We start from the raw sequence: 22,103 nt of genomic DNA, 5'->3' as shown, positions 1-22,103 counted from the left end.
CCACTCTCATCAAGATGAAAATACAGCCTTGTTGGATTAAATGAGATTCCATTACTGAATTAATTAGCACCATGATTTTATTCTGATGTTTAGCTGTGTGTCTTATGTTTTTCAGATTACTTGCTGAATAAAAAGTAGAGGGATTAATAGCATAGAATTCTGTTCAGTAGGATTTAGCCAGTAATATTTTTGAAGTTTAGATAACAAGCTTTATATTACATGACAGTGCAACAGAAATGCTGTAAAGCTCTTTTTGTATGGTTCCCAGATGTTACTTGCTAAGGCTGAAATCAAGGTTTCTATATATGGAAATCTGAAAAATTATCCATTTGGACTTGTATACCAACGATACAAGTATCACGTGGGTAACTGAAAAATATTGACAGTTGAGGGTATAAGAAAATACTACTTTGAATGGCAAAGGTGAAGTTGATTAAGTAAATACAAATAAAGACACATCCTTTAAAACACAAGGAAGTATTCTTCAAAGTTCATCTCTAAGTCTTCCAGTGCCACTGTTCTGATAGCAAGACTTCCACAGCAGTTTCCTCTTCTCAGTCTCTGGTGGGTGACCATCAACTAAGGAAAACTTTTACATAGGAAGGTGTGTCACTCAGTTATTAGTTTGCTTAAGCTGTGCCCTGGGAATATCCTGGCACTTGACCAGTGCCTTATATCTGTATGTCATACCCTATACCATCATTCAGTAAAACAAGACATTGCCATTTTCCATAGCTCCGTATCACTGGCTTGGCAAATGTGCTGTCAGTACAATGGAAAAAGTAAATGCCTGTGACATCTCTTGTGCTGGCCACAGGTTTCTGAGAATGGGACTTTGCCTCTTATTGCCGTGGAGGCTATGTTCATGTATTTGCACTTTTTTACACTTTGTAATAACATATTTTAAAAAAATACAAAATGTTCTATCTGTTTTATTACAGTACTGATGTACTGGAGGCACATTAAAATGTTCAGCTGACACACTGCCTGCACACAAGATATTTTCCTCCTTTTACTAACTACACATCAAGCAGTGTTTCACTTAAGCTGCCATCTTGAATTACTACAAATATCATATCTTAAAGAAAGTTTATGCATTTTTAACAGCACTTCTGCATTAATATAACTGTTTTCTTTGCTGTAGAAAAATACGTTTTGTCCAAATAAATAAAAAAATAGCTTCCTTTTACATAGGAAATAAATAGTTTCCAGTACGGAAATTCTGGGATATTTATGCACAGATAACTTCCCATGTCAAAATGCAAAATGTATGCAAATATGAAATGTTACTGTAGTTACCAGTTGAACAAACTGTGGTCCTAGGAAGGGAGACAGTAGAATGCTGTATGCCCAATTCTCTTTGAGTGCCATTTTGCCTGCCCTTCTGCCTCTTTCATATCCTTTGCTGTTTTTCCTTGAGAATAAATAAACATGTATGATTGCAGATGATTTCATCAGAAATTGTAGAACTCTTAAATGAAGCCAGATATTCTTCTCATTGCTCGAATGTTATGGAGTATTTACAGCTTAGCTGTGGACTGTGAATTTAGCTTCTTTATCTCTCTCCTTCACCTACAATGGCATCTCATGGCAGCAGTTTTCATCACACAGAAGTTGCAAGTTTGTAGACCAGCAGTTCTCAGCCTTTCCTATGCAAGGGCTATTTTCCATCCAGACTGATAATCTCCTGTCTAGTTACATGGAAAGAGCTAGGATTTTTGCAGTAGTAGTAGCCTGGCCTCTTAAATTATCTCCCACATCAGAATCTTTAGAGACAAATTGGTGCAAATTAAATATTTTTTAAAATATTTGTGAACCTAAAGATGTCAGCTCAAGACTTTGATGGCCATTTCCTATTGTTGCTATTTTGCCATATTACCTGAGAGTCCTAGTTGGGGGCTAGGTATTTCACAGATACGTGACAAAATCAGTCCAGCCCAAGAGAGCTTTCAGTTTAAACAGAGTGCAAGAAACAGAACTTGGACATAAACTACTAGATGTCAAATGCAACAAAACAAGATGACAATGCTGTTTAGTATTAGTAAATTAAGCTTCTAAGGTAAAAATTGAAAGGAGAATAAGGACGTAGTTCTGCTTGCATCTATAAGAGTTTCCTCCCAGTCGCAGAGGATGAAACAGAAAACAAATATGCTTGTTGAAAAGAGCGATTTGGGATGGAAAGAGGTCAGGCTCTCCAATCTCCACGGTACTTGCTCTCTCTCATATGGGTTTATGCCCAATCTCTGCCACTTTCTCCTCTGCCACAAACTTACTTGATTATGTTTTCTTTGTTTCACCATACCATATTGACTGTGTATCTTTGAAGAGAGACATAAGTCAAGATTTTAGTTTGAACAGAAAGGCTTACAGGTCTTTCTGTTGTCTTCAAGTTAATTTTCAAAGAGGCAGTTAAAGAGAATAAAAGGATAAAAGCAGACAGAAGAATAGCCAGGAATGATAGTTAATGGAGGCGAGGGAGATCAAGGTTTGATGAAAAATACCATCCCATGTTCAGAATGGCTGACAGACCATGGAGAATTAGATACAGGCAAAGGTCCTGGCTTAATTTGAAGTCTGTTTAAGGTTCAAAATGGGTTTAGAGGTAGTTTATCTGGTCTTTGGATTTGTAGCTAAGATGAGAGAAAAGCAGAACAAATATAAGGAAAGAAGAAAAAAAAAAGCTGTTTTAACAACAGCGCTTTCAGAGAAACTGTCACACAAGATATTCTGAAGTCTAGTCAAAATGCAAAAGTGTTTGGTTTTTTTTTAAACCCTGCAATACTTGATACTTGGAGTGTCAACTGAAGAGACTTAGGTGTCTACATCTGGATATGTAAAAACTTCACGTTTAAGTACAGAGCTTAAGTAAGATCATACCGTGTATTTATGAATTATTTATGTGAGCAATCACACTCATATATGTATAATACTGGTTTGCAGGTTTTCAGTTGTAAACATATTCCAATATTCATACAAACATAGACTCTTATTGTCAATATTAAGTGCCATATCGTAATAATCCTGGAATTATCAAAGATTGCCTTAAGCAAGGGAAAATAATGTTTGGCTGCTTTTTGGGTGAGAATTGCTATCGGTTGCAGTGGCAAAGAGAAAGGGCATCTTACATTCCTCAAGAGGCTACAGTTTTTTGCTGGCTTTCAGTACAAATCTATTCTTTTCAATCAGTGTAGTAGCTATTCTTAAATGAAGTAGGCACATGTCACTGCAAGGTTTATTTATTCAGTTTCCATCACTACTTGCAGTTCTTATGGTGTGTATTCTTCTCTTTTCTAGGGTATCACATTTGATGAGTTTAGATCATTTTTCCAATTCTTGAACAACCTAGAAGACTTTGCAATTGCAATGCAAATGTATAATTTTGCAAGTCGTTCCATAGGCCAAGGTAAGTAAGTATATTTTTATAAAAATCTGTTGATACAAAACTGTGGACAAAAATTTTTTGTAATTCCTAGTTTGTGTGTGAGTTTTCTCAGGTAGAAAGCTAAAAAGACTCAGACTCCAGCTTTGAGAGGAGAAGGCTCAGTCAAATCATAAGAGATATGATAAAGCTTTATGAAGTCATGTAAGCTGTGGATAAGCTGAATACAGAAAAGTTGGTTACCAAATCCTACAAGAGTTAAGAGGCACCTGATTACACCAATAAAAGATGAGTTTAAAGGAAACAAAAGCATTTATTTACACAGTGGACATCTGGAATGTTGCCTTCTGCAAAGGTTGTAGAAGGAAACTGTGTCAGAAGGTCCAGAGAGGGATTAGACAGATTTTTTAACAAATTAGTTAAGTGGGTACTGAAATAACTAGGCAAATATGTACTGATGAAAATCCTTAACAGTTGAGGTACTTTGGGAGTGCCAGGTGAATCAGACACAGAAGTCATGCATGTGTGCTCTCCTCAAGTACCATTTTCATGGGTCTGACTCAATAACACCAACACAGTCCTGCTTCATGTGACCTTAGCAAAGGTGCATACTGTTTTCACTGTGCTTGGTTTCTTAGGTTCTATTTTGTGACAATTAAGTAGATGCTATTGGTATGTATGTAACACAGGTTTAATTATAGTACAATTTTCTAATTTTCTAATACAATTTTCTAATTTTGTTATTCCACATAGTATAGTATATGGAGTGTTATATTTTGTGTGAAATAATCTATACCAATTAAGCAGTATTGTTTTATATCAGTTGAAATTTATTTGGTTTAGAACTGTGAAATTAATTCCTAATTTTCACATTTTCATATCTTTTCATATTTTTTTGGTGCTTAAAAGTCCAGTTAAAAGTGTACCTGTACTTTGAAATATGTTACCACAGTGGATTAATATATTTTATTTTTTCTTCTAATGTTCTCTTTATGCAGATGAATTCAAGCGTGCTGTGTATGTAGCCACAGGTGTGAAGCTTTCATCACATTTGGTGAACACAGTGTTCAAGATTTTTGATGTTGACAGAGATGACCAGTTGAGTTACAAAGAATTTATCGGCATTATGAAAGACAGACTCAGTCGAGGGTTTAGGGTAAGGATTCTAATTTTTGTAGTTCTTTTAGTTCACTTTACTACTTACTGCAACTTCCTTTTAACATCTCTAGCACCAGCAGGTTGCAAACCAACAGTACATATGTTTAAAGAAATATGTTTTATAGAAATCCTGAAGTAGTCTATAAAATAAATTCCTGCTTAAATTCTTGATTTATTTTTTTTTTAATTAGAAAGCAACAGATAGAGGACATAATGTACCTTTAAAGTACACAAACCAAATTGGAGATGAGAAATCCTCTGCATGCTGTCATTTTTTCTGTGTTGAGTGATTGATAGATTGGCGTTAAGAATTTTAACAAGGGTAGCAATTAGTCTGGGTTGTTTGCAAGGAAAAAGAAGGTTTGTCTCTCTCAAACTCAGGCAGTTTAGTTAAATGTCAACCATGGGCTTTTCTAAAACATTGTTTAAAATACCAAGGTTAGACAAGGACTGTTGGAAAGACTTGCAGCAGAAGGTAGTTTAATTTTCAAGTAAAGAATTAGTGAAGTGGTACTGAACAATGCAGTATTCTAGTTCAAAGTTGCTTTTGATAATTTAACCCTGTAACTAATATATTAAATTACAAGAAGCTAGAGAGCAGGAAATTACTTGCAGAAAAATTCATATGGAACAAGCTTGCAAATCATGCTTTGTCTTTTAGGTAAATATATAGGTCTTGCTGCCCTCTTCAGGTTCTGCATAGTACAGGGGAATTTAATAGTAGCATACAACTTTGTATTTAGAGTATGATCAATAAAAGTCACATTTTTTTCTTCGTATGACAGGTGTTAACACGTAAACTAAATATAGAATGATGTTCTACTGACAACCTAATCCCTTAGACATAAAACGTAAACTGTGTTATGGTTCCTAAATTCACATTTCAGTATGTTGTTTCTGTAATAACATTTTAGGAATTTTTAGTTAGTTTCCTAAACTTTCTGTGAAGTGGTGTTGAGTCTAATAGTTTGTTATTTTTGTAATACTATGATTGAATGTAAAATGTGGCTAACAACCTCTGCGTTTGTAACTAACTTCTTTGTTGGTCCTCAATTCTTTTTATTACAATGTGGGAATGATGATTGTTTCAAAACCATGTCAAGATGTTCAGCTTATATGTTTTTATTGTCTCCAAATTGTAAGTGTGCAGTGTATGTTAATTTAACCAGAAAACAGTCTGCTTACTAAGTAATTCTTGTAAATGCATTACATGTTTCTATTTCACAAAATGCATGACAGAATTCACATACAAACTTTTAAGAATCTGTATCATCCAGCACTAATCAGTCTTATGCATGAGTCTTTCTTTTGCTTAGGCCACTGTAGAATATTCCAGTGGACTCTAAAAACTATAAAGAATAGCCACAGATGTTCAGAAGAATAGCACAGTCTTTCATAAATTGTGACTTAGTTTAATTAGATATGAGGTGTCTCCTGAATTTCATCGGAGATAATAAGTGTTTGGTCCTATAATTCACTTATATCAGACATGCTTACACGCAGGCTTGTTAGGTTATGCAGAAAAATGCATTCTTTTTACTAATCAGTAGTATTCAAGAGAGTTATAGTACCAAATTTAGGAATTACAATTTCCTGGAAGTTTTTGTACATGTCACACAAGCCTGATTTTTCCAAGAGTGGGTAGCAGTAAAAACTGAATATTGCCTTTTAATTTTATTTCATATTCTCCACCCACTCCAATCTCAGTTTAGAATGAAAAGAAGAAAACACTTAAGAACCACTTGCCCAGAACAAATTGGTGGAAAGTCTCCTGAATTACTTCCTATTGTTGGTACACGAAAATTACACAGTATTTAGTCTGGCCAAAACAAGTAAAAGTTACCCTCTTGCTCTTCCTACAGTGGGTAGGGCTGAAATGTTGTGTGCTAAATCAAAACTAACAAATCACAGAATCTTAGGGGTTGGAAGGGACCTCGAAAGATCATCTAGTCCAACCCCCCTGCCAGAGCAGGATCACCCAGAGCACATCACACAGGAACGCGTCCAGGTGGGTTTTGAATGTCTCCAGTGAAGGAGACTCCACCTGGGCAGCCTGTTCCAGTGCTCTGTCACTCTCACAGGAAAGAAGTTTTTTCTGGTGTTTACATGGAACCTCCTGTGTGCCAGTTTGCACCCATTGCCCCTTGTCCTGTCACTGGACATCACTGAAAAAAGCCTGGCTCCATGGTCCTGACACTTGCACTTAACATATTTGTAAACATGGATGAGATTGGCCCTCAGTCTTCTCCAAGCTAAAGAGACCCAGCTCCCTCAGCCTCTCGTCATAAGGGAGGAAAATCACTCACCTATCCTTTGTTAATAACTGTTTTGAATCCATATTTAGATTTCATCAGCTCTGTTATACAGACATTATAGCTTGTACTTATGCAGTATTTTGTAGCAACATGGAAGTTTTTGCCATGACAAATCTGAACCTGTTTATAAAATGTAAATGCCTAATTTTAATGTTAAGTATCCTACAATTAATGCCTGCCCAAATCAATGTAATCTCTGATTATCACTCTAAAACATTTGGAAATAATGGTTTAAAATAGGCTTGTGATTTGAAGTACAATTTTACAATAGATATATTTAGTAATTTGACTTTTTAAAAAAGTTGTTTTACTAAAATATTTGCCCAGAACCTTGAGGGCATCAGAGAGCTTGGTACTTGTACTGTGTGTTTTAGAAAAGGGCTTTTTGTAGTTATATAGTCTGACTAAAGCAAACATATTTAAGAGCGAAGAGTTATACAACTCTGATGAAACTGGAGTTCTGAAATATCAGTAAGTACCTACTAACTTTGTCCAATTTAAAAGCTTAGCCATAGGCTTACAAACTTGAGGAAGGTCAGATACTATACCTTTTAGGAACATAATAAATATTCATTTTGACATCTATTTTAGATACATTTTTGGAGAAGCAAATGTCTAAAAAAATTTATCAAATTAAATTTCTCTCTTTCAGGAATACAGAGTTACAATCCAAAACCTTGTTTTGGTTCTAGTAGTTTGAAACAAACTAGTATATTAAGCTGCCATCAAGTGGTCAGTCAGAGTATTGCCATAAACTTATTAAAACGTGCAAACATGAAAAAGCTTTATTTTTGTTAGCTATTTGATTTAAAATAGTTGTTTCCCTTCTTTTTTTATTTAAAATATATAAGAAGATTCCCTTTCGTTTATAAATTCCACTTTTAGACTGAAAGATTTGGAACTTGATGACCTAGCACATAGTATACTGTATCTTCTGGCTATTTGTCACTTAAAGCCATTTTTTTGTATTTTCATGATCCCGTTGTCTTATGCTTACCTCTGGCTGCCTTCACATGTTGTCTGCATCTGCACACTTCTCCATCTTCTGCTCCACAGGGCTACAAACCTGTACAGAGGTACACTACTTTCAAATCCTGCGTGAGGAAGGAGCTCTATAGCAGATGAATGACGGTATGTGTTAGCTGCCCAGTCTGAGTGTGCTGGCATGCTTGCAGGAATGGCTGAATGTTTAATTGTCACTGCTTTGTTTCCTGTTCCAAAATTCAGAAGTAAGGTATCTGACTGTAAGCAATGTAGTAGCTCAAAGTGTCATGTTGTGATTTTGGCTGAAGCAATAGAATTTTATTCTGGAGGCCACAATGGCTGACTCACACTGTCACTGTTCTGTAAGCCAGCTGCGATTTTGTACTATGTTTCAAATAAGGAAAAGTATTCTTTTGTAGTTTCTGTTGCTGTTTTCTGTCTGTCCTGTCACCACTTCTCAAGTAATTTCTCAGGTGCCTGTGGCTAATCAAGTATTTACCAATGACAATTGTAGAGGCAGATTTGTTGTTGTTGTTGGTAACGATTCTGCTTTCAGTGACACTTTAGAAAACACTAATGTGGTTTTGGCTCAATTAATGCTATACCAGTAATTTTCAAAAATCAGCGCTGTGCCCACATATGACCACCATGACTGTTTCTGCATATCCACTACATGAATATACATTCTTAAAATTACATAGTGGGTTTCAGTGTAAAAACAAAGGCTGTTAATAGTTAATGTATGTCCCAGATTTATTTTTTTTCAGTGGGGAGAAACAAAAGAGATGTATGATATGACAAATAAGACCCTGTGTAGCCAGTGGTCTGGTGTTAGTGGACCCCATAAAGTACCCAGCACATACTGTGCTCCTGAGTCAGGAGGGTTTGACTGTCATTCCTCCTCCTCTGTTTTGAATTCTGGGGGACAATGTTAGGCTGAGATTTTTCATCAAATAACAGTCTTCAGATGCCTCCATATATCAGCATATTGGCACCCTTTCCTGTCATATGCCTCTGAGTACTTGTATGCCGGTGAGTGTGCTGGGTGGCTGGTCTCGGTCTTTCTTCCCTAACCGTGAAACAGCATGGCAGGAAAGGAATGTCAGTATGGTAAGCAGAAGTTTCTTGGATCCTGTTTATTTGAGGTGATGTTTGGCTTCTGGCGCAGACAAAAATGTAAGTATGTGAGTATGGAAAGTGGGTCTGTTTCCTCAGACTGGTAGCCCACCAGTTCACCAGTCCCCACTGATCTTTTTTGTTTGTAGACCTCTGTGCAATTTCAGTAAGGTAGAGGGAATATATCTAAAGTATTGACCTATTCCTGTCGCACAGCATGTCATGTATCCTAAGTTGTGGTCTTTGGGACTCTTCATACCATTTTTTTTTTTTTTCAGTGAAGCCTCACATCTTTTGAACAGGCTGATTTTTTGAAATTCAGCAATAAAGATAGCTTGGGGCATGTCCAGGCTTACACATCTGATTTGTCCTTCCAGAGAGAAGATCAAAAAGATCTTCTTATGCTCTTCCCTTCTAAAATGTAGCATCCATATGACTATTTTTTTATTCTCTTGATTAAATATTAACATTTCTTAAAAGTTATACTTCCCCCTTTTGGGTATAACCCACATACTGAAGCATTGTTCTGATATGTGAGGCAGAGAAAAGGAAATTGGATTTTAACAAAGCACCTGGTTTCTCCACCTGATTAGTGGGAAGTGTAAATGACTAATGAAATAGTTAAAACATTTTTAGTAATCCAGCTCGCCAGTCACATAAAGAGAAATTAATGGCTTTAGATTAATTTTATGTAATTTCATCTCTTTGAAACTTTTGGCTCTTCCTTTCTCTCCCATGTCTTTTTAAAAATCATCCTTTTAGAAGTACTTTATCTTTTTGTCCTTACCCGTTCTGCCACAGACTACATTGTAACTGCATATCAAGTATTGTTTAAACTGTAAACTTTTCAAGATAGGGAACAGATTTTATGGGAAAACTGGCAAAATGTTACACGGTCACAATGCTTTCCCAATAATTTCAATGCAGGGTATGTGACCAACTGCAACAAAATGCAGTGTAACACAAAAGAATCTTATGTCTAATAATCAAGGCAAATAAAATCAGCTTGGTGATAAAAGATACTGTGGTAAAAACATTAAGCGTATATATCTGGACACCTGGACAGAGATCTGAGCTCGGGCAACAAATTGATTCATTCATCTGTTGACAAGGATTACACCGGGGGAGAAAAAACAGTGGAGATTTTAAAAAGGGATATTTTTGTTCGCTCTGTGATTCTCATGAAAAAAAACCACATTAAAATTGACTAATGGTGTATCTCCACTACACCCTGGGAGACAGTAGAGAGAAACTAGTCAGTTGTTAATTGTCAATGCAGTGACCTGCCTGCAGGCAGCATTGCTGACATAGTGTAGAGGTTGCTCCCTGCAGCCTGGCTCGGCATTGGCAGTTCCTCCTTTGTGTGTGCTGTGGGGAGAGCAAAAACACATGGTAAAGGGGAACTGCCAAACAGCTGACAGGAGAGCTCCAAATGCGAATGCCTTGTGGAAGGGTTATCTAGGAAATGTCTAACGAAATCCTTCAAGAGGTTCTTTCCAAAGAAGGACGCTAGAGGCCAACTTCAGGAGGGATTCAAGTCCATCTGAAAGTATTGTTCATTACACTGCATTCTCAGAACCTGTAAGAGATACTTAAGCTGTAATTCCAATTTTGTTCACTTCTAAAGTATTAAAAATAAGTACTGTATGTCACAATTTTGAATCTAGAAAATAAGCTGTAAGTCCCAGTAATTTATTTAATATCTTATTATTTTTGCATTAAAAGAACTGTTTACTAGATGTTCTGAATGTTGTGGAGCTTCTATATTTCTGATCAAAAGTTTTTAGGAAGTAATAGTTAATAGTTGCAAGCAGAGTCCTGGAACTGACAAGGGAAGGAAATTTAATTTTGATAAAGAGATTAAAGACTAAAGCATGGATTTGGAACCTCATTGGTAGTCATGTTTCAAGAGTATAATAAATACTTCATTCAGTCAAGCAACTTCCTTCAAAATATGTCACATAGTTAATATTTTGAAAGCTTTTAATATCCATACTTGCCTAATGTACAGCAGTTGAACACATCTATTGTAAGAGGTATTTTTAAAAAACACTGTTGCTTACTACTTGAAGAGCCTGTTGCTTACTAGTTGAAGAGTGTTGCTTAACTCTTCTCTAAAGCAAATAAAGTAAATAAGGAGGGAAATGTATGATAGGCACACCTGACTCATCTTACAAAACTGACTGAAAATTACAGAATCCAGACTTTTGATCCTAAAACTGATGAGAATCTTAAAAACATACGTGGATACAGCCGGAGGAAAATGTTCCAGTGAAATGTGAAAGCATTGCAGAGTACAAGGACAAAATGTTCTTTATATGGATTTGGTACACTGAGAGTAGATACAACAACAATGCATACATTAGAAATAAGTAGATGAACAGTTAAAGAATGGTTAATCAATTAACATCCTTGTCTTAAATAATGCAATGCATTTTGCAAGTAATAATTTTATTTTTCGTAAGATTGACCATAAATCTCAACTAAATTATGCATTCATGTAAGTATTGTTTCTAATATTTCATTTAAAGTCTGGATTATATGTTGCTGGGCATTAGCTTTTTTCTGAATATTTAAAACTTTTGCATAACGTTCTGTAGTTTTTAATTATACAAGATGAGTAGTATGAATAAAATAAATGTAGGCTTTGCTCTCTGATGGTTGGTTTTAGTACACTGCGATGTCGCAAAATGTTTAACTGCTTCAAGCAGTTCAACCAAAACAATCAGACAGTATCTCACCTTGACACTGTAAACATTCACCTCCAGATACTGGACTTAATTTCTAAGATAGATTACAATTTAAAGTTACTTGTAAATGCTTCTGACTTATCTACAATTACAGTTTCTGTTCCTTATTTAGCCACTTTCCCCAGCTGAATTAGCCCCTCTCTGTCTTTCTGTATTTACTATCAAAATAGAGTTACGAAGCTAGAATAGCAGAAGAAATAATGAAATGCAGTGATAACTACAGGAAGCATAGTGTCTAGTGGGCCTCCCAGGCAAGCCCTTAGTTGACGTTTGTCTCCATTCAGTGGGCTCATTCAGGTCAGTGAACTACAGTGCAGTTCAGGATTAAGTTAGCCTAGTATAAAGAAGCTTTCCTATCATCTGCCTGTTTTATATTTGGCTTTTGCTAATGCCTCAGTTTAATGAAGATCAGTAATTCTCTGTGCTTTTTATTTGGTGTTAGAGGTGAGTTTTTAAGTACAGTGAAGGCATGAAGAAGCCCAACACAAAACTAGAGAGAGAGCAGAACATACCTGAGTGAACAGGAAATCCTTTCTGACAGCTTTTAATATACATAGGCTATTTGTTGAATTATAACTGTGTGCTGTGAAGTGAGGATGCGTTTTGAATAGTTAACTTGTGTATAGATTTATAACCTTTATTATAGAGAAGAACTTCTGAACCATAGAAGTATTTGATCTTTAATGATTTTAATACTAAAACATAAATATAGTGTCTGAGTAAAATTTCATGTAGTATTAAGGAATTTAGTGAATGGCATCCTTTTCCAATTGTATGTTTTCACTTTTCACAGGAGACTCCAAAGTATGGTTGGAAAGAGTATTACTCTTGTGTGATGACTGTAACCAGTGAACATCTCAGAGATCTATGGAAGCAATTTCGGAGGCGAGATACACTGAGATAAAGGAAGGCAGAAGGATTATCTGCACTGGCTGGAACTATTTATTCCTGTGAATTTTTATGAAGAACAAACTAACCCAGGTGAATTGTGAATCTTCCAGCTGCAGTAGAAAATACAGGAGTTCTTTTTCACCTAATGTAGTGATCATCAACTCTTTAACAACCGCTTTTAAGTATGTATTTTATTTAAATTACAAACTGTCACCTGACTGGCAGAAGGCTTTTTTTAAGAATACATTTTGAATATTATATTTTATTATTCTAAAATACATTTGTCATTCAAGAGAAAACAAAAATAAGTTTTACATCTGGGTAGGCAAACATTTTGGCAATGAAGAAAAACTGCCCCACATCAGCTTAGACTGTGAATTTGCTTTCAGAACAGCACTACTAAAAGCTGGTGCTAAACTGGGAATGAGAATACACTAAGTAGCATAACAATTAGAGTTGAATGTACAGATTGAATTCTTAGAAGCTAACAAAGCTGTTACTTTTAAAAAGAGTAAAGCTGTTATGGTTGTAATGTGAATGAAAGGTACTGTATGGACTATAATGTTCAGAATCTCCCAAGTCTTACTGTTATGTTTATTAATTTATCCTTTAAAATTTTTTAAGATGTCTTATGAGCAGGATGTTGAAGTAAAGTAAAAATGTTCAAATTCATGTTAATTAACACACACTTTGTATTATTTATTATAAAATTTATTGACATACATATACATTCACTAATATATTTCTGGTAGAGTAAAACTTCATGTGTTTCTTGTGAATAGTGCACTTTTATATGAAGTAAGTTGTGGCACTGAATAGAAATTATAGTTGTTTCCTTTGCTACTTGGGAATGCAGTCTCTGACAAATAGATATATAATTTGTGTTTGTGTCAAAGAAAAAGGCAAAGCAAAACATGAATGCATGCAGCAGTACAGAGCAACACTCACTAAATAATATTATTTAATAGTATTAGACATAAATTAGGCCTTACACAGCAACTAAAGGCAGTCAGTACCTGCTGTGCCCTTTTATGCCCTGTGGGTTTAAATGTTACTGAAACAGTGATCAGGATACTATTACATTTGGTTTTCATATTCTCTACACTTTTTCTTTGCTATTCAGCAACAGCATTTTCCTCACTCCTTTCATAATGATTGTTAGGTAGTGTGAATTAAACCCAAACAAAGACGAACACATACGTCTATGTCCATGGATGTTAAATAAGTCTGTATGTTTTTAGGAACAAACTGTGCCTTGAAATATTTCTAGCTGAATACACACACACAAAAACTTACGTCAATAAATTATCGGTAAAGCAAATAATTAAAATAGAACAAAAGTAATGGTTTTTAATCCTTTATTACTCAAAATACCTGTAAGCAAACTTCTCAAAATAGTATTTAGTGCACATGTTGCTCAAATACTGTTTTACATCACACGTGAAAAGATTTATAGTATCTGTGTAAGTAGACAAAAGTTTAGAAATATTTAATTTACAATAAGACTGATCTCTGAAAAAAAAAAATCAAAACAAAATGAAAAGGAAGATGCATATTAAGAAATCCCACTCGGGTAATTTTAGGGAAAAATTGTGCTAGATGTGGCTTTTATCTGAGAAAAAGCCAGTTCAGAAATCTTTTGAAGGATAGTAACTTAGTTAATACTTCAATATAAGTACTTAGCAAATTTCCACCTTGGTGTCCTTGCACTACCAACAACAAGAAAAATCAAATAAATTGGAGTAAAGACAGAACAGAACATGGATAAGCTGCAATTCCTGTGTGATCATTTAGGGAATTAATTGTATTCAATGTATCATCTTGGTACACGGAACTGTCTCACTGCTTCTTGTCAGCATATGCAAAACCCAATTTGCTACTTCAGTGATGAGGGACAAAAAATGGGAAGAAAGGTCAGGGAGTTATTGAAGGGGTTCCCCTCCTTCCTCTTCATTCACTACTGCCCACTCACAGTGGTCCCCCCCTTTGAGGGAGCAGCAGCACCATCACCATCTTGCTCCTCCGCTGCCCTAAGCAATAGTGCACTTTGCTTTTATGGCTGGCTTGAGACAATTTTATTGTTTTTCTATATATTTGCTAACTATAGTCACTTAATAAAAAATAGAATGTGAAAGTGTCAGATTAGTTTTTAAGAGTATTTTTCTCATATTTAATAAGCTATTTAATATGAATATATGCATATAATATTCATGTTTATTTCAAAATAAATGCACCTGGAACTAATTTTCTTTGCAGTGTGTATCATTCAGATTCTTTTATCACAAAAAAAATCTTGTTTTGCATTACAGATATGTACGAGTGTTTTGAATTGGAGCATCTCATCATCACCAAAAATGTACTTTTTTCCTTCTTTAGATAATTTCTTTAATGAGCTTTGTTTTTCTGCCACAGAATTCTGTATAAAAGAGCAGGACATACAAAGACAGGTGAAAACAAGGCAGCATAGTGGGCCCTGCCATCTGCTATAGAGGCACCCCTTGGATAGGCAGCAGCCACTGTGCTCAATAAAACATTACTCAAAAGCCATCAGATTTCTGGCAGCAGAAACAATGTGTATGCTGCACCTAAATTATGTGGCAGTTGTGTAAATGAAGGCTTTTTGCAAAACCAGCTCTTCTTCTCTTCTGTAAGTTAAGAAAACTGTAATAATTTAAACAGATAATCAGTGGATGCTTAGGAACTGCCCACTGACATCCAGACCAGCTGTAAATTCTGATAAAATGGTTTAAATCTGCAGCTTTGGATAGCTCTGTGATACTTCTGTCTGAACTCTGATGTTTAAAATCTTACTGGCAGTTCCCTCCTTGCACTTTCTGACAGTAAGTCGATACAAATTACTTCCACTGCAAACGCATGTGTATGCCACAGAAGAAAGCTACCAGCCTGAAGAAATACTATTTAGCAGTGACCTGGAATATACTGTTAGTCAAACTGCCTGGTTTTCAATAGCTATATCCTCTTTTCCACCTAAATATCAGGACCAGGATGCTTTGAAACAAAACGAGGAAAAAACAAGAGGAATTTCTCACTTTGCTTTGATTCAACATTCTGTACTATTCTTTATATGTCTTGCTCTTTTGCCACACTGGGGACATTTTCAAAACAGTTTCTGGCAAAAGAGCTATAGACTTAATACTTGCAGAGGGAAAAGAATCAGACCAAAAGCTCACTATTCAAAAAATGAATCTCGAAGAAAACTGATCTGTTGTAATACCAGGTCTGGGCTCCCCTTAAAATCAAGCCAAAAGTATTACTAATATTTTCATATATGTGAGGTCTGAGTGTACAGTATTTTTCCCCATAGCTGAAAATCCATGAAAGCATTTGGCACCTTGAATCTGTCAGCAGATGGTGCCCTTGGATATATTGTGTTCTTTTTCTTACACACACAATTAAATGCATGGAGGAATGTTTTAATCTTGAATGGGTCATGTTGATTTTTACTGCTAGTTTGACTTAAAAATTCCTCCCACAGAAGAACATTATTAGCTAGGAGAGTTCCATAAAAATCATAATATGAATCTTAATATAAAACATCTAAATTTTTATATGTAAACATGCAAGAAACAGCAACATACTAAACATATATGTTTTAGTAATATGTTTCTGCTTATTCAATGTAAGCAAATAAACTGTTACTCCTGTGGTGTGGGCTATTTTTTTAAACTACAAAGAGCTGAGTTACCTATTTATATGTCCATCTTAGCTTAAAATGATACTAAATTAAATCAATATATTTGCACAGGAACTTTTCCAGCTCCTGTTTCATAGCTATCCATTGCAAGTAACTTCTTATTTACAGTTTTCTTCTGACAATAAATTTACAATCATTCTCCTTTTTAAGCAGCCATACCCATAAGCCATGCGTTTTTAATAAGAGGTTTTATTATTAGGTGATTTTAGGTGATTTACCTGAGATTGTAAGTTCAGGTTTAAACAATGAACTCACTTTAACCCTGATTCAGAGGCTACAACCTAGGTTCAAAAGAGCGTAGTGCTGTAATAATAAACTTCCAGGTATTCAAATCTCTGCAGTAAAATACCGAGCCTTAAGTTAGTCAGCCAGGCTCCCTAACAAATGTGTGCAGAGAATTGCGGGGGATACAGAAATACGACAGACTGTTTAAAATCGGCAAACTAGCTGAACTAGTTAACCAGGCAGTAGTGAGTATTGGGACATAGTAAGGTGTTGCTCCTGGGAGCTGTGCATTTGTGCATTCTCATGCATGCACTTCCATGGCCAGCAGCACATGTGTGATGGGGGGCGAGAGGAGAGGGGGGGAAGATGTCTCAGTTAGAAGTTACCACAGCCAAAAAGAGCTCCCCATTGCAAACTGGTGCTGGGGACAGCATATGAGAGGGGGTGGAACGTATTGCCTGAAGCAGAGACGAAGGCCAGGATAAAGGTAGTCTAAATTCGGGGAGACTTGAGCTGCTCTGGTGTTTGCTATCAAATTATGCTTCCTGCCTGGGATAACATAACTTGTAAAGAGAGTATGTCCTTGCACTTGGAAACTGCTTGACAAAACCTAGTACAAGGAGCAGGGCCTGGAGTCTAGAAGTTCCTGTTTTGGGAAGATGCCACTCTAGGGGACATGATTTTTGCTTAAGTAGAAATATGTACAGTAGAACTGGTTTAAATTTTTCCCACCTAAAGTGGCAAAAGCAGCATCAGGGAAATGAAAAACTCCAAGAGTAATACATCTGGGAAAAAAACAGTATAATTAAAAAAATGACTGCTGCAAGTGACAGAAGAATGGGTGGATAATAAGCCCAAATATGACTTTAAACAACTTCCCTGGAGGCAGACTCTGACAAATACGTTATTGTATCAGTCCAGAGGTAGCAATCAAGAAATTCCAGGAAGGATTTTGTTATTTGAAAAGGAGCTAGAAGTGAAAGAAAAAAATTAAAATAGCATGGCAACAGTTAGGTTTGGGCATCCAAACAGTTGCAAACAATTAAGTACCTAGCTAGGATGAAGGGAGAGCAACCATTTACTTGAATGAATACACCTGAGCCAGCCCTTCAATTCAAATACATCTGACAGCTAGGCTGAGACTGGGAAGGTTACTAAGCTGCTTGTTTTCATGTAACTGGGAGCCAGAAGTGTACACAGATGGTACTTGACTCCAGCTGGGATGCAACATACATTTTCTAAGTGATATCTTATGCCAGAGACATTGCAGAGATTTTTTTTTTTCTATGTGTGGTAAGTATGGTCCAACAGCCAAACATTCTGGAGAGAAGCAACAGTCAATGTCATGAAGGTCAGAAAGCATACCTGTAGGGCCATTGGCTCCCCTATGAGCACTGTGTGCCTGAATATCTGTGTTTACATGTATTGCTGCTTCTAGCTGCTGATTTGTGCATTGTACTTGGGTGAAGGCCAAAATTTAAACTCTTGTCCAATTGTTTCTCCTCCTTTTGCTGTTCCACTGAATGTGTGACACATATGGTGAGGGGGAAAATATTCCATCAGATTGCTTACATAGAGGAGGAGATGTTCAGAGTCTATGAACGATACATTCCCTGTCAAATTCTCTGAAAAATAATTATTAAATTAAGAACATTTTGTATGTGTTGTTGTGGGGTTTTTCATTCACTGTATTGTGCACATATTTAGCTTGGGATTTTTTTAATTGACCAAATAATGAAGGAAATACTGTGCTTAAAATAATCAGAAAGTTTCTACGAGATTATAAAACGAGTCATGCTTTACATTTTCAAGCTGTTCTAGCACAGTAAATCTGTGACATCTTAAAATTATCTAAAAACATGAAGTCTTATTTTTCCACACTCAACTGTAGTAATGACAATCTTAAGAGTTCAGTGTAATTCTATAACTGAAATGTAATGAGCTAGATACACATGTGGTATTTCCAGCTACTCATCATAACCTAGGAATGAACAGTAAATGTGAACGTCTACAGCCAGCCTTGGATATTAAATCTCCAGGAGGCTAAATAAAGGCTAAATTAATTCTTTGACAAATGCTCTCTTATTTCAGTACTGTGGTATTCAAATAGAGTATATGTTAAGAACACTTACTTAACATAATCACTGCTGAGTTTTTCTGTGGCTCATTTTACTTTTTTATTCTTTTTTTTTAATTTTATGACCTTTCAAATTGATGGAAAACTGAGCTTTGAAGAGACTGTATGCTAAACTACTGAAAACATGAGCCTGCTAAGAACAAATCACATGATTTATGACCCAGTCCCACCTCATCAATAGGTATAAAATTAGCTTTTAGAATTCGTTTTGTTTTGTTTGTTTTAGGAAGAGAATTCCAGCTATCCCAGATGGGTCTGAATCTTCTCTTCCTCCCGAAACAGGGACATCTCTTTGGTAAGATTGTGCCTCTGGTTCTGTCGGAAATGTATCCCAGAATTACTAACTCGAGCTCAATTTTTTGCAGTAAGTGTACTTATCAATGGCAATTCCAGACTTGTTATATCTGTTGCCTTAACTGACTATACTTTCAACTTTGCAAAACCATCTCAGTGCAAGTCCATGGGTGGAGCTCTGAAATAGGCAAACATTGACTCTAATATGTGGCTGCTGATAATCCTTTAGACATAAACTGTTGACCAAATGTGGGACTGGGCTTGGATCTAGCTGCACCTAGACTCCTCCCTGAGCAGTTCAGGAAGAAAGGGGGTCCATTCTGGACCTCGTGACTCAACAGGAGGGCCTTCCTCAGCCACCTTGCAGACTTACACCCTTTACTTGACAATAAGAAAATTCTGATTATTGTGAAATCTGAGCAGTGCAAAGAGGGTGGTAGTGGCCACAGAAAGCTGCACTACAGAAGCTCGTTTCTGTGAAGGGGTAATAAAAAGCCTCTGAGCAGTTGTATGATATAATTTGAGGCCTTTGTAATACACCATCTTTTGTTCCCCCACATATCTGGCAATTTGCCATGTCTCTAAACACTATTTTATATAACTATTATATCAAATAATCAATTACTACATTTAAAAAGTCTTCTCTACTGTTTACCATCCTTCCCTGGCATTTGGTTTTATTAATAAGCCCCATATCACATAGAGCATTTTAAAATGGTTTCTAGGAGAAAGCTTTTCACAGCCCCCAAGTACGAGACAAAAACTAATTCACCCTTATGCATATAGTTCCCAGCTGCTGACTTCTTGTGGTGCAGCCATGTGTCCCCAGAAACACACAGTACAGGAGATGCATGATTCTCTACCTGAGAGATGTGTCAGGTCTTTCCAAGTAAGTGCAAAAAACCATCAAATAAATTGAATTGCCTTTATTTTAACTTTTGCCCATGAAACATGGGGTATGCCTTCAAGTGGTGGTAATTTTGCTCCTTCTAAAATCCGTTTTAGTGATGGATGTTTTAATGAAACATACTGAAGTAAAATTCTTCCAAAGTTCTGTTAAAATGTTGGCCTCAGAGATTACTTGCATAATTAATTACAGGTAAAATAAAGTGGTTTTATTGTCTATGTCATGTTGGTTTTGGTCCCTTTCCTCATGTTTTCTGAAATACAGTAGGTAGGAATATAAATTCCAGTTTTTCAGTACCAATCACTATATCTCTGCCTTTGTAATGTATAATACATAATTCACCATTATACAGAAATCTTTCTTATTGTATTGTAATCTTTCAGTGGCATCATATCTTGTTCACTTCTGTTCTGTAAATACTATATATTGCAGAGATGGTTTCACTGAGCTGTTCACAATGAGATATGAGTCTTTTTTCTTAAATAGGCAAAGCTAATTTACTGCCATGGGACATGTAATTTTCCTCTCAATGCATGATTCTGTATTGCTCACTCACCTAGTTCACTGTGGCTAAATGAGGTTGCTCAGCTTCATCTTACAGTAATGAGGGGCACATGATTTTGCATTACATAAAACCACTGTGGCTATATGGTAAAAAAAATAAAATAATCTAGTTCCTCAATACACACGCTAACAACTCCTCCGTTCTATGCTCTGGAGCCCAACAGTACACCTACTATTGTTTTTGGCATGTTTTCTGGTTTTATTTTCTCTCTCGCCGCCTGTTTCCTAATCAATGGCAGCTGTATGCCTTCCAGGTTGTGATTACTTAGCTCCGTGCTTAGTCTCCCCTGTGAGACATTGTACGCGGCTTTTTTCCAAGTCCAAACACATTTTAATCAACCAGCCCTTTCCTACCCGCTGTGCTGCCGCTGCTCGGAGAGACTCGAGCAGATTGCAGAAGTACTACGGGCCGTGCCTGGCGTTTCTAATTCTGGAACAATAATTCAGCCACAACTCGGGTGCACACACTGCAACGCAGTCTGGGTTTATTTACTACGTTTCACTAGTGCTTCAGTACGATGGCTTTAATGTAAAAGCCTTTCTCGGGAGCGAGTGAGTCCGCACGGCCCGAGCCCACCTCGTCCTGGCCCCAGAGCCGCCCCGGGCAGGAGCGGCCGCCGCGGCCCCTCTCGCGGTGGCACGTCCCGCCGGCACCTTGTTGGCACGTGAGGCGGCACTTTTCCCAAGTGTTTTCAAGTACTTCCAAGGGCGGTCAGGCACCACCACCCCTGTTACAGGGACAGAAGAGGAGGCTGGGCACCGGGAATTCAAGGGGAGGAGGCGTGATGGGCTCCTGCAGCCGCCGAGCGCCCGGAGGCTCCTGCCCGCGCCAGGTGCCCGAGCAACGCGACTCGTTTTGCCACGAGCTGAGCTGCCCTAGGGCCCGGCCCCAAACTTTAAGCCGGTGCTTCCCCTCAGCGCCCACGGGAGGCGGCGGAAACGGCTCGGGCCGCCCGGCCGGCGTGCCCGGAGCCAGCCAGAGCCCGGCGGGAGGCCGCGCCGCCTGCCCCGGCCCTGCCGGCGAGAGCGGCGGGCGGGCGGTGGGAGGAGCGGCGCTGCCGGAGAGCCCTGTCAGCGCGGGAGGGAGGGCGCGGGGCGGGCTCCGGCGGGGTGCGCGGCCGGGCCCCGGGGCCCCGGAGCGAGCGGCCGGGATGCGGTGCGGGAAGATGGCGGCACCGCCGCCAGCCGGGGCGGCGGGCACCTGGGGCGGCGTGCGGCGGCGCTGCCAGCGGCTGCTCTACTGGGTGCCGGTGCTCTTCATCTCCAGCATCCTCTGTTGGTCCTACTACGCCTATGTCACCCAGCTCTGCCTCCGTGAGTGCCGCCGCGGCGGGTGGCGGGCGCCGACGGGCTCCCGCGGGACGGGGATGGGCGCGGGCGCCGACGCCCCTGCCGGGCCCGCGCAGTGCGGGACGGGGCCGTCGGGGCGGGCGGTGTCGGCGTTCTCTGCTGGTTGTCGGAGCCGGGGCCGCCCCTGGGCCGCCACCGCCACGCCCGCGGGCTGGGCTGGGGCTGGGGCCGGGGCTGCGCCGCTGGGGCCGGTCGGCAACGGGCCGGGCCGGGCCGGGCGGGCTGGCGGATCGGGCCCTTCGCAGCCCGGGCTGCCCAGAGGGCTGGGGTCTCGCCGGGCCTCCGCGCTGCTTTGTCCCCACCCACGCACCCCTTCCC

General features: G+C 38.3%; 2 protein-coding genes across 9 annotated transcripts in view; both read left to right on the top strand.

Annotated features, from left to right (window-relative positions):
* The window catches only part of MICU3 (mitochondrial calcium uptake family member 3), a 53,729-nt gene extending 38,892 nt beyond the window's left edge, over positions 1-14,837 (top strand). For 3 of the 6 annotated variants that reach the window (XM_051617506.1, XM_051617505.1, XM_051617501.1), the window contains 4 exons: positions 3,295-3,403; positions 4,378-4,535; positions 7,909-7,983; positions 12,496-12,593. In XM_051617506.1, the coding sequence (XP_051473466.1) occupies positions 3,295-3,403; positions 4,378-4,535; positions 7,909-7,977 (336 nt within the window). In that variant the 3' untranslated portion in view covers positions 7,978-7,983; positions 12,496-12,593. Of the gene's footprint in view, positions 1-3,294; positions 3,404-4,377; positions 4,536-7,908; positions 7,984-12,495 lie in introns of all 6 variants that reach the window. The other 3 variants (XM_051617504.1, XM_051617503.1, XM_051617500.1) reach the window with 1 other exon arrangement.
* A 6,334-nt stretch (positions 14,838-21,171) lies between these two features.
* The window catches only part of ZDHHC2 (zinc finger DHHC-type palmitoyltransferase 2), a 35,559-nt gene continuing 34,627 nt past the window's right edge, over positions 21,172-22,103 (top strand). Inside the window, exon 1 of one of the 3 annotated variants that reach the window (XM_051617511.1) lies at positions 21,172-21,268. Coding sequence is in view for 2 of the 3 variants with exons in the window: in XM_051617510.1 (XP_051473470.1) it covers positions 21,587-21,749 (163 nt within the window). In the remaining variant the exon portion in view is untranslated. Of the gene's footprint in view, positions 21,269-21,528; positions 21,750-22,103 lie in introns of those variants that run through there. The other 2 variants (XM_051617510.1, XM_051617509.1) reach the window with 2 other exon arrangements.

This window comes from Apus apus, chromosome 4 (assembly GCF_020740795.1).
Source record: "Apus apus isolate bApuApu2 chromosome 4, bApuApu2.pri.cur, whole genome shotgun sequence".
NCBI lineage: Eukaryota > Metazoa > Chordata > Aves > Apodiformes > Apodidae > Apus > Apus apus.
The sequence above is the reverse complement of the archived record's forward strand: the minus strand, read 5'-3'. Positions and strand labels throughout refer to the sequence as shown.